Below are 12,889 nucleotides of genomic sequence, written 5' to 3'. Positions count from 1 at the left end.
AGCCCCAGAATACCCTAGCAACTGCTTAACACTCTCAAGAACACCTTAGAAACAGTCAATACCAAACAATATCCTAGATTGCATTTCCAACCACATATTTTCCATAGTATCCTAAATACCCTAGCAATCATACAACATCCATCCAGAACCCCCTAACAACAACCAAACAACCACTCAGAAAACCCTAGCAACTAACAACAACCTAGAACACTCCAACCTCAGAGTGCCATCTAGTAACAATCCAGAGTACCCTAGCAGCAAGCTAGTAAATAACCAAAGAAACTAACTAAAACACCATAACAGCCATACTGCAACCATATAGTAAATACCCCCGCAACCACCTAGAACACATTGGCAACCATCTAGATTTAGTAATTTGAAATACCAAGCTACTATCCAAAATGTCCTAGCAATCACACTACAGCTACCCGTAATATCATAGAAATGTATTTATAATCCCTCAATAACACCTTAGAAACAGCCTAGCAATATTCTATTTAATACCGATCTTCCAAATTATCCTACCAACCACCCAGAACACCTTAGCAACCATCTACTACGTGCAGGTAAATGCCCTAGCAATCACATAACATCCACTCAGAACACCCTCTCAACAACCAAAAAGCACCCTACCAAACTACACAGAGTCTCCAAGTAATAATCTAGAGTGCTCTAGCAACCATCTAGTAAGTATCCCTGGAAACCATCTAAATCAGAATAGCAACCATATAGTAAACCAAATAGTAAATATCCCTGCAACCACCCAGAACACAATCCAAAATGTCCTAGCAATCACTCAACAGTTTACATTTACCTTTACATTTACTCATTTAGCAGACGCTATTATCCAAAGCGACTTACAAATGAGGACAAGGAAGCAATTTACACAACTATAAGAGCAACAATGAATAAGTGCTATAGGCAAGTTTCAGGTCTGTAAAGTCTAAGAAGGAAAGTATTAGTAATGTTTTTTATTTATTTACTTATTTTTTGAGTACAGTTAGTGGTATATCCAGAGAGGCAATTGCAGATTAGGAAGTGAAGTGGAGACTAAATAGTTGAGTTTTTAGTCGTTTCTTGAAAACAGCGAGTGACTCTGCCGTTCTGATGCAGTAAGGGAGTTCATTCCACCAACTGGGCAGATTGAGAGGCGACGTTCATTCACAGAATGTAAGTTTCTAGAGGGCACATAGATCTGCAGAAGTGAGAGCAGGTAAGAAGGGGCGCAGTCAGAAATTGCTTTGTAAGCAAACATCAGAGCTTTGAATTTGATGCGAGCAGCAACTGGCAGCCAGTGCAAACGGATGAGTAGCGGAGTGACATGTGCTCTTTTTGGTTCATTAAAGACCACTCGTGCTGTTGTGTTCTGGAGCAGCTGAATAGGCTTGATAGAGTTAGCTGGAAGCCCCGCTAGCAGAGAGTTGCTGTAGTCCAGTTTGGAGAGAACAAGAGCTTGAACAAGGAGTTGAGCTGCATGTTCAGATAAGAAGGGTCGGATCTTTCTGATGTTATAGAGTGCGAATCTGCACGATCGAGCAGTTCTAGAAATGTGGTCAGAGAAGTTTAGTTGGTCATCAATTGTTACTCCAAAGCTTTTCAACATTTTGGATACCCATAACACCTTAGAAACAGCCTAGAAACATTCTACAGTACACTTTCAACCACCTACCAATCTTCCAAAGTATCTTACCAACCACCCAGAACACCTTAGCAACCATTTAGATTTAGTGATTTAGAAATAACACAGCTACCATGTACAGGTAAATGCCCTAGCAATCACATAACATCCACTCAGAACACCCTATCAACAACCAAAAAACCACACCCAAATGTCCTAGCAATCACACAACAGCCACCCAGAACATCCTAGCAACCAATTAAATATCCCCAATAACACCTTAGAAACAGCCTAGCAATATCCTAGCTTTCCAACTATTTATCAATCTTCCAAAGTATCCTACCAACCACCCAGAACACCTTAGCAGCTATCTAAATTTAGTAATTTACAAACATCGTACTTACAAACCAAAGTGCCCTAGCAATCACAACCAATTACCTAAAAACACCCAAGCAACCACCCAGAATACCCTAGCAACCTCAGAGTGCCCCTAGTAACAACCAAAAGTACCGACAATACCCATCCCCAAACAACACATCCTCCAGAACACCCTACCCAACCACACAGATTACCCTGGTAACAATCCAACCATCTAGCAAATATCCATAGAAACTACCTAAGACACCTTAGGAGCCATACTGCAACCATGCATAACACCTTAGCCAGATCGTAAAACACTGTATCAACGTATTAGTAATCACCTATATACACCTTAGCAACAACCTAGTCACACCATGGGATGCATTTGTAACCACATAACCTCCTCAGGGTACAGCTATTTCAAAATTTCCACCAGGGCTTCTGTGTTTGGACAGTATTTTAAACTAGTCATGCACACAAAACTTAATATATTAGTTACCTTTTTTATATTCTGGGAATTACAATTACCCACAAAGAGAACACAAGCCCATGTTATGCAGTATATATACTGTATATAGAGAGAGATATAAATACCAGCTTATCATTGTACAAATTCTAAGGGCACGTTCCACAAAGGAGAAGATCTGGATCAAACCTGACACTGTCTTTGACAAGGATTATCAACTCCAAAGCTGATAAGGACAACATTACCCATTGCTGACATATTCCCTGGATCAGCACGTCTGGTTTGATCTCAAAGGGCATTAGAGAGGAGTGAAAGAATCTGGTGACAAAATATGCACTCAAAATGAGAGAGGAACGACAAAGAAACAGATACTGACATTATAGATGTTCAGTCTAGTCTCACAAAAACAGACTCACGGTGAACAGGCCTGCATACAATATTTGTTGATAACCACATTTATGACCTAGGCTGATTTTTGTGGTCTTTCATAGGATGTCATCATAAAATAACACCCTGCTAAAAGCTCTATAAGCATTTTTGGGGAATGCCATGCATACACTCCCCTACTATCTGACAAATATAGGGCTGGAATAGGTGTCCTGAGAAATCACTTCTTGTGTTACCCCTGGGCTCTGTCAAAAAATACAAATAAATAAATTAATACATAAAAAGCCAAGGTAGGGAGTAAGCTATAGCTAAAATAGCTTACCACACCTTTAAGTAAAAATAACAGTGTACAATGGACAGGGTTGTAACTATTTCAAACCAAAATACCTTTGGAACTCCAGTTCAGTCCCTGAAATAATTTCTAATAATAGCATTAGAATAACAGATTGATAGACAGGTAAACACCATTCATGTTTTACTTGTCATTCATATCATATGCAAATCATTTGTTTTTCTCCATTTATTTATGCTTTCGAATCACAATTCAGGACCTTGAATAATCCTCCAACAACTTTTGATATTCGAAAAGTTCAAAAAATTACATTTTATTGACATTAATAATAGTTCGAAGTGACATATTGTCTTTATTAGTGTTTTAAATTATGGCTACTTTCACACTCAGAGCCGGCCCATCCTACAGGCTATCCGCTTGTTAGGTGGTGACGTGTTAGTGACGTATGTAATACTGTTTCCGGGTCCAAGCCGCCATTCATTTGAGTGGAGAAATCATTCGTTTATGATCACTTTTTATTCATATCGCGCATTAAAGTTAATTTTATATAAAGTCATAGTGTACACAACAATCTCTGGGCTTGCTGCATAACAAATACCAAAATTAAAAAAAAATGTAAAACAATGAATTACTTTCTGGCCATCGGATATTAGGCATGGACATATATATTGCGATCGTGACTTTCGAAAGTATTAAGTCGCTTGGTAAACGCTTATTATTATCATTTCATGAATCTCCCCATTCAGTTGAATAGAGTGCTTGGACCCGGAAGCCGCTCCGTGTAATGTCACACTTAACAAGCGGATATAGGCAGTCGCCTAGGGCCGCGAGTTTCTTGGAGGGCCTCACAAAAGGTGCTCTTGAATATTTATTGTGAAGATAAGCGTGAGGAAGAGCGCGTTGGTTTAAATCATGTACAATGCGCACTGTGCAATGCACACACCCAATTGAACGTGATACAATTCACAACAACGGTGAGAAAAAAAAAAATTTATTTTAGCATTATATTGTATATATATTTACAACTCTTCATTAATGAATTAGACTACATAATGTAGTATCATTAGTAACTATCATGAACTAATAGTAATTAACAGTATACGTTAACCCTTACAACAGTATATAATAAAAAAGTACCACAACAAACTTACTTCACTATTGTGTAGTTCAAAAACATTTTAGTACTTATTATAAATTACTGAAGTATCTTTGAGCACAGCATCAGAGTTAACGTTATTGCATGTTAACATGTACTTCTCGAGGTATGCTTAAGAGATGCTTATGCTTAAGAAATGCTGCTTCAGCCTTTACCTTCTCTCCCTCACTTCCAAAATTTCTCGTTGAAGCGTATTGGTTGGTGGCGTCACCGACCAGAGCGAGAGGTGGCAGTAACGCACCAAAAAGTTTGTTGTCGAACACCATAAAACGGAAAAAAAAGAAATCATCATTCTCGCCATCATATTGATTTACTTTCATCGGCTAAATAAATATTTTTATATTATGTATTATAGGTTAAATATGTTATAGTTAATAAAAAATGAATACACTTAAATATATATATATATATATATATATATATATATATATATATATATATATATATATATATATATATATATATATATATATATATATATATATATTTATTTATTTTTATTTATTTATTTTTTTTTGTGTGTGTGTGAGTGTGTGTGTGTGTGTGCTTTCTTACTGTTTTTCCACCAGTCAGCTTCATTTTTTTTAATCTTGCCTAGGGCCCCTCAACCCTACAGGCCGGCACTGTTCACACTGCAGGCAAATGTGGCCCAAATCTGAATTTTTTTATTTTTTATTTTTTTTGCCCTCATGCGACTTGGACATCTGTTTTTGTCTTGACAGCGTGAACAGCCCAAACTACATGGAATCTGATGTCCTTACTTTAGATTTGTGCTACTTTCATGTGTAGTAAAAAAATCAGACACAGATCTGTGTTTTGCAATGTGACCGCAATGTGAACGTTATGTAGGATTTCACGTTATTTGTTCATAATCTTTGAGCGACATGCGCCATCATTCTGCGCTGCAAACATCATCTACTTCCAATTACTTTACCACAGAAAGTTGGTTGTTCATTTTGAATAAAAAATTTGAAGGCAAAATCGGTGCTTGTTAAGCAATCTGGTTAACGATTAGTGCACGTGTTATTTGCGAAGCTGAAGAGAGTTGCGAGGGTGTTGTGGACAGGGGATCTGTGCGCAAAGGAGCGGGCACTTTCATTTTAAAGATGAACTTTCTCTCTGAGGAAAAAAAAGGGCAGGTGGTCAAACACTCAAACCCACCTTCAGCACGTGCCTGTTGTTTATAACTATATATAATATATAAGCAAAATGAAATAACTCTGCAAACAGACAAACCAAATCTGCCTTTACAGTTCAGTCTGAGGCTGCTTATTATCCCTTGATGAGTTCTCTACACCAGTAGTCAGAAAGATGTGCACCGCGGTTTTTATAAATCACAAAATGATCAGTGTTTCAATCAAACGTAACATATTTTAGGTTTCAAATGCTGAAATACACAGCAGAACAACCCTTTACAGTTCATGAAATACACCATGGTTGTTTGTGAAAGGGCAATAATCATATAAGCATGATCTGACAACGTGCTTACTCATACAGTATACACATTGCATGCATAAATAGACATTTTGTGCTGTCTGTAACTTTTGCACATGCGGGTCATTTTAGGACCATGATCTGTCCAGATCTGAGAAAAAAAAAACTGATTTGAGCACTAAGCCTCGCAGTGTAAATGTAGTCTATGATACATTAACCTGGTGATAAACTGCAGTACCTTTGTTGCTATTTAACTTATTTATATATTTTTTTTATTTTGTATACACCATATCAGTGGGTCGCGACACACTTTTGGGAACATTTTCAGTGGATCGTGGAGTGTGTGGTCAAATAAACAACAAAAGTTTAATTTTTTACTTATTTTGCTTATACCGGACTTTTATTCTGAAATTCGTGCACGACAACCCTACCGTTTGACATTTGAAATTTCATTTAATTATGGCAACAAATATGTTGAAGCGCAAGTACGACCCAGAATATGTAAAGTATGGATTTACATATATTGATGACAAAAAAATACTTAAAGTCTCAGTGTTTTAAATGACAGCAATAAAATATTTTTTATTTGTAAGTCTCTGTGAATGTCTTATGTTTTATTTGTGACTACTTGTGTATGTTAAGAAATAAATATAAATTAATTCTAATTCCTAAAATTGTATTATAGTTCCTAAAACTTTGAGTCACGGCTTGATGACCATGTAAAAATGTGGGTCCCATGGCCAAACCAGTTGAGAACCCCTGCACTATATTGTTTCAAACTACAAAAAATAAATAGCTGTCACTTTGTTAAACTGTACAGATGAATTTTCAACATCAAAAGTTAACAGAGCAAATATCAAAGTCCTAATAAAAAGAAATCATACGTGAATAACAAATTACGGAAACTAAATGAATGTTTGTTTGCTATTTGAAAAGTATACATAGATATATAGCCTGCGAGAAAGACGGACAGATGGATACTCTAGATACAGAATTAGGTTGTATTTTCCTTATATGTTCCATGTGAGAGATGCATGCACCAGGTGCAGCCTGGGAAAGGGACACTTGAGTGACAGCAATGAGGCTTTTATTAGTTTAAATTCACGCACTCACCGATTCTGTAGCTATGCCGCTCACGAACAACCGCACATCGCGCACTTATTATTGGGCCTGCTTTTAGCCATTTATCTGCAATCCACTGTTCCTTTTTCTTCTGCCAACTTTCAATTGGATAAAATAGGAACAGCTCACGGAGAGACTTTGACATTTATGAATTATAGCCTCAGGCACATCGTTATGATGTAATATTTCTCTCAAAGGCAGCGATTTTATGGAGGGGAAAGTAGCTGAGGAGAGGTGGCGGCTGCAAGTAGAATTGTTTACTTCAGACTGACACTTCTGTGAGGGAGGACGAGAGAGAGAGCCAGACAGAGAGAAGGAGAGAGATATGGGTGTGCAAGGAAAGGAAAGAAAGAAAAAAAAAACTTTTAAGTAGTATCCTTAGGCGAGGAACAGTGTTAAGTGTTCCCTTAGATTTCAAAGTGGGAATGAATGGTTGATTCTCTTTGAAAAACGAGTTTCCATGGCAACTGAGCCTTTATTTCATATTTGCTGGCACAGGTAGCTAAACAGCAGATGCGAGGAAGACGAGGCATTCAGACCACAGAGGAGTCGGTCGACCACTAAAACCCTGGCGCCAGACAGGGTCCAAAGACAAACGGTCTTTCACCGATTCACCCTGATTGTCCGTACCTCCTGCTCATCCGTTTCCCGTTTCATCTCTGACAACAGATCAATGCTTTCACTTTCATCCGGTATAGGTAAAAGAGCAAGACCTTCAAATCAGTCCTGCGCTCGTTTTGTTGAGGTTTTTTCCAGCTTAAAGTGTGAAGTGAAGTGTGACACGGCAGCCGTACCCTGAAGCGATGTTCTCACCGTGCTTTACATCATCGGCTTGCCTTATGAATACACAATATGCAAAATGTACCTGAGCTCTAGTGACGGCGGGATGTCAGGCGAATACATAATGACAGTAATAGAGAGGGGGGTGGGGAAGCGGGAAATACCAGATGTCCATCTTTGCTGCTAGTAAAAGGGGGTTTTGGGTGGGTTTGACAGGCTGGTTTAATGAGGTGAGAGAGAGGATGGGACGACGCGTCGATGTAATCGATAGCAGAATTAACACATTGACACGTGGACTGTTTACTTTCAGCCATTTTCTCTGCACAATTAAGCGCCTGAGATCTGCAAGTCAACTATGATTAATCTCGGGGTCACTTCCACTGTCTCTTTCTATTTCCACATAAAGCCTGTGTTTATAACTCCACGTGTCTAAGTGGTGTGTAGACAACACATAAGTGTGTTGTGTCTGCATGTCTACTGGTGGTCATGGTGCTATGGTAAATGCCATTGATAGTTGCTTTAGTGTAGTTGCCTTTTGTAGTTTGCGGGGTTGATGGTCAGTTAGGGTTTAGGTGGGAGAGTTATGCTGAGGTTGATGATGTTTAGGGCTTGAGACCAAATGGAGTTGACACTATATGCTAATGATACCTTTTGGGTGTGATGTCTCTTTTAGGATGAGGGCATATGAAGTTCTTCAAAGTGAAATTCTTCAAAGATGATTCCTTGGATTTATTCAATTTTTTCAAGTTAAGTGGTTGTAAACAATTTATTTAGGCTGAATTTAAACAAACAAATTAAGTTGAACATTATTAAACTTAATTTGTTTGTTTAAATTCAACAAAAATAAATTCTTTGTAACAGTTTTGCATGCCACACTTTTTTCAGGGTAGTAGGATTATTCATTCATTCATTCAGTGTTCTTTTCAGGTTAGTCCCTTTATTAATCAGGGGTCGCCACAGCGTACTGAATCACCAACTTATATTTAACTTATATTCAACTCATTTTTAACTTATATTTAACTAGAAAATTTGCATTTCCCAGTGATGGATGTAATCCATTACTGGGAAATATTTGAACACACTCATACACTACGGACAATTTAGCTAATCCGATTCACCTATAGTGCATGTATTTGGACTTGTAGGGGAAACAGGAGCACCCAGGGGAAACCCACGCCAACATGGTGAGAACATGCAAACTCCACAAAGAAATGCCAACTGAGCCAGCCGGGGCTTAAACCAGTGACCTTGATGTGAGGTGATCGTGCTATTCACTGCGCCACCGTTACGCTGGTTAAAGCATTAGTTCACCCAAAAACTAAAATTATTTTATTAATTACATCTCGTTTCAATCCCTGGAGACCATCTTTCATCTTTTGAACATGCATTAAGATATTTTAGATCAAATATGAGAGCTCTCTCTCTCTCACATTATTGATATTAGAGTCAGCAATGCAACACTTCAGTCTACAATTGCTCATTGTAAATGTGTACCATAATCTGATGTACAGTTTTTGGCACACAAATTTGGTGATTGAGCTTCATATAATTGCAGTTGAACCACAGAAGTCACCTTTTTACAATGTTTTTGGTTCCTTTTCTGGACTTTGAACATATTGTGACCCTAGCTGTCTATGGGGGATGAGGGAGCTCTCAGAATTAATCTAAAATGTCTTAAATTGTGTTCAGGTGATGAATGAATGTCTCGGGGAGGTTGTAATGACAACGAGGGTCAGTACTTGACTGAATTTTCATTGTTGGGTGAACTAATTCTTTCATCTAAACTGAAATTGATACATTCTTGGGCATTTACAAGTGAAGCACTTACAAGTGATGACGTGTTAGGCTGCTCCCAGTTTAAGTTGACGTCTTTGTGGATTTAAAGTCCCACTAATTGATTGATAGTGTTTTTACTTAATAATATTTGGTTCAAGTTCAAACCAACTGAGGTTGGAGCATTCTTAACCCTGTACCACATGGTGTTGACATATGGCAACATGATATTATGTTCATTTCCTTGTCACCTTTTCTTTATCACCAACATTAAGTTTTATTTATTTATTTTATTTTTTTTTTGTTAGAAAGGGAATACCTTAGTGTAGCCAATGGTGTGCTTTGGCTAAGCGACATGACCTGCAATGTTTTATCTATGGCACGATTTCTGAAAGACTGGCGTTTATTGTGAGTAGTTGCTGAATGCAAATGTAAACGTCAATAAAAACAAAGGATCAAATTATGTCAGATCCACAAACAAATGTGAAACATCACCTCTAGTAAGTTATGGTGACATATTTGCAACAACTTTTTTTTTTTATATCAAATTAGTGGTCAGCTCTGAACTTTTAAGTTGTAACAATAACAAAATGAATGCTGGTAATATAATGTTGATTAGTTGTATGTTAATGGCATTTGCATTATGGATAAAATCTACTTTTAATGGCAATACTAAATTTGAATAGATATTAATACAGGGAACACAGTATTAGCGAGCACCACCATGTTCTATAGTAAGTCAAACAGGAAAAGGACAGAACTGGCTCCTCCTGCAGATGAAAGTGAGGATGAAATCGGTTTTAGTGACCATGAGAATGATGCAGACTGAACATTTAATAGAGAGAGTTCAGGTAAGTTAGCTCAGAGGCAGATAAGACAGGTGTAGTATAGTATAGAGTATAATTTATAAACATTGTTAGCTAGTAGCTACATTATTCTGATGCATCTCAATATATTAGACTTGTTTTATATTTGTTATAATTTGTTATAGTTTACTGGAGAAAATGTATGTTGTAAAAATGAATCAACAATATTATGATTGGTTTTAATAATATTCAGCAAAAACTATGGAATAAATGAAAGCTGTTGGAATATGAGTTGTTGGAAAGTATGTACAAGTCATTTAAAAGTTCTGTGTTAAAGCTTATAATACTGCCACACCAATTAAATAATTTCAAACAACAAAATTAAATATAAGGAAAGTTTTAAATTTGAAATTTCTAAGTTGGATCCACTGTTGGACGTTGTTGCCATTTGGCAACATATAATAAAGTACCTTAAAAAATATATGTTTTCCAATTTTTTACAGCACTTCAAGTTAAGCCATTTTTAGAAAAGAAAACAGTCAAATATAGATATTTTTATAGATTTATCATAATGTGTGCGGTAGACGGTTAAAGCCTTCTTTGTTTGTAAATGAAGCTTGGGAGTTTTGATGTAAATGCAGTTTTGACTGTGTATTTGGTCATTTTTAAACAATTTTGTGGAAGTTGATGCCCTTACGAGGTTAAAGTGGGCAGGAAACGGAAGTTAAAATTGTCTTTTTCCACTCTATCATGACAAATGTATTTGAAACGTAGGTTAGTTTGTGATTTTGTAATTTCGGAACTGATAGGCATGTTGGAAGATGGGTGTTGCTGACAAAATGAAAGAAAATTAATTAATGGATGAAGGAAGAGCAGAAAGCAATAAGACACATACTGATAGCCCCTCCGTAAAGGCATTTTATGTGACCAGAAGTGAAGAAAAGTCATTTTGAGGGGGGGTGAAAAGATTATGATATTTGATTAAAGAATCTGAGGGCATTTTGATCTTGATCCAACTTTAAGGCTGATGCTATTGAGCCTCTCAATAGTTTATAGCATTTTTATTTTATACAACCAATCCTAACTGAGACTGATCTCTTGGGTTCAAAGCTGTTTGCAGTTAATGTTGAAAAACGTACATCACTGATGACATATCAGGATTGATAAAGTTTCACGATTGATGACATTTCTGGGTTGATGCAGATTTCAGACAATCCCATTTTGGGGGTTGAGGCCATCTGCAGTTGAAAGGATTTTGGGTTTGTTGCGGTTTAGTTTGCATCATCTTGGGATCTGGACAACTCGGTTCTCACAGATGGACCGGTCTGATGATGTCTGGTCTGGGAAGTCCTTTCGTTTTTTTCCCTTCCATCCTTCCTTCTCCCTTTCCATCTCTCCTCCCATCCCATCCAACCATCAGCGGCTCACTCCTTGGCATCCTCTATCTCATCCCTCTCAGCTTCTTGGCAACATCAGATTAGTTGCTTCCGAAGAGCATTTCCCGTAAATGTAGCCTACTTTAGATCCAGGATTAGCTGCCAGTGATTCAATAAAGGGCTTTTTTTTTGCGGATAACAGTAAATGTTGGTTTTGCAGTTTGGTACAGGACAGTATGCGATGGCGTGGGTACACACATACAGTGTTATCAAAAGAGCCAAATTATCCCTAAGGGATGAGGTTATTATTTCACAACTGTGTGTGTCCACAAATTAGCATAACAAAGACTCACCTCTGCCATTTTGGCAAGCTCGGTCCAATCAGCTTTGTTGTAGCTGCACATTATGCTGGATATGACAATCTATGGGGGAGAGAAGACAGATAGAAAATGAGAGAGATTTCAGCATGAACGAGTTTTCTTTGTCTCACCTTGTGGCCTTTAGCAGAGGCCCGTTTCATTGTGTACAAAAGGTTTCCCCATCAAGGTCCCATTTCGGCACATTATAAAATGGATCTGGAGGCCATTATCTTGTCTTTAAAAAGCAGCAGCCTCCTTCTTCTCAAGCCTCAAAGTCACAAAATCAATATTTATAATTCACAAGACCAGGACAAATCCACTGTCGTGCTGCCATTATTAAAACAGTATCAAGCCCCAGAGCAGGGTGTTAGATAAGAGCATTTGCTGGATTAGCCTGCACTGTTTGTTGTTTCCTTCCTTCGGACACACAATAAGCCAGTCATAAAACAGGTTACGGAAGGTCTGTGTTTCAAAAACAACTCCTGGTTTTCAGTAATCACGGACATAAAAAGCTTTTGAAACTGCACCGAGCGCACCATAGCTCCAATTCTCCCGAGATGGACTTTCTGCCCACACTTGCTAGTGGAAAGAGTAGCTACCAGGTCAACATTTCAGCACACCGGGTCCCTCATCTTGATTTTTCTCCAGGAAAAATCTAACCGTGTTAACCGCATATGTGGCCGCACTCTATTATGTGCCTAATAGCTGCAGAGATGCTGGAGAAAAACCCTGCAATGAAGGCCAGCCTATCTTGTGCTACCTGGTCCAACAATGCGATTACATCTAAACTCTTGTCTCATCAGATGTCCATGACTTACACTCGCTGCTGATGAGGTGGAGGTGGGCGGCACGGGGGACGGGGAAGATTGGTGCTAACAACAGGAGAACAGAGTCCGGGGAGACTCGGAGAAAACTGATTTCATGGGAGGATATTAAACTTGGAGGCTGTGTTGTCCCCCC

General features: G+C 38.0%; 1 protein-coding gene across 3 annotated transcripts in view; it reads right to left on the bottom strand.

Annotated features, from left to right (window-relative positions):
• dpyda (dihydropyrimidine dehydrogenase a) overlaps positions 1-12,889 on the bottom strand; it is a 386,498-nt gene that overhangs the window by 141,587 nt on the left and 232,022 nt on the right. For 2 of the 3 annotated variants that reach the window (XM_087309815.1, XM_087309816.1), the window contains exon 15: positions 11,924-11,992. In XM_087309815.1, the coding sequence (XP_087165941.1) occupies positions 11,924-11,992 (69 nt within the window). Of the gene's footprint in view, positions 1-9,694; positions 9,917-10,111; positions 11,993-12,889 lie in introns of those variants that run through there. The other variant, XM_087309817.1, reaches the window with a different exon arrangement.

The sequence above is a fragment of the Danio rerio genome, chromosome 24, assembly GCF_052040795.2.
Source record: "Danio rerio strain M-AB ecotype USA chromosome 24, GRCz13ab, whole genome shotgun sequence".
NCBI lineage: Eukaryota > Metazoa > Chordata > Actinopteri > Cypriniformes > Danionidae > Danio > Danio rerio.
This window is presented reverse-complemented; position numbering and strand designations above follow the sequence as displayed.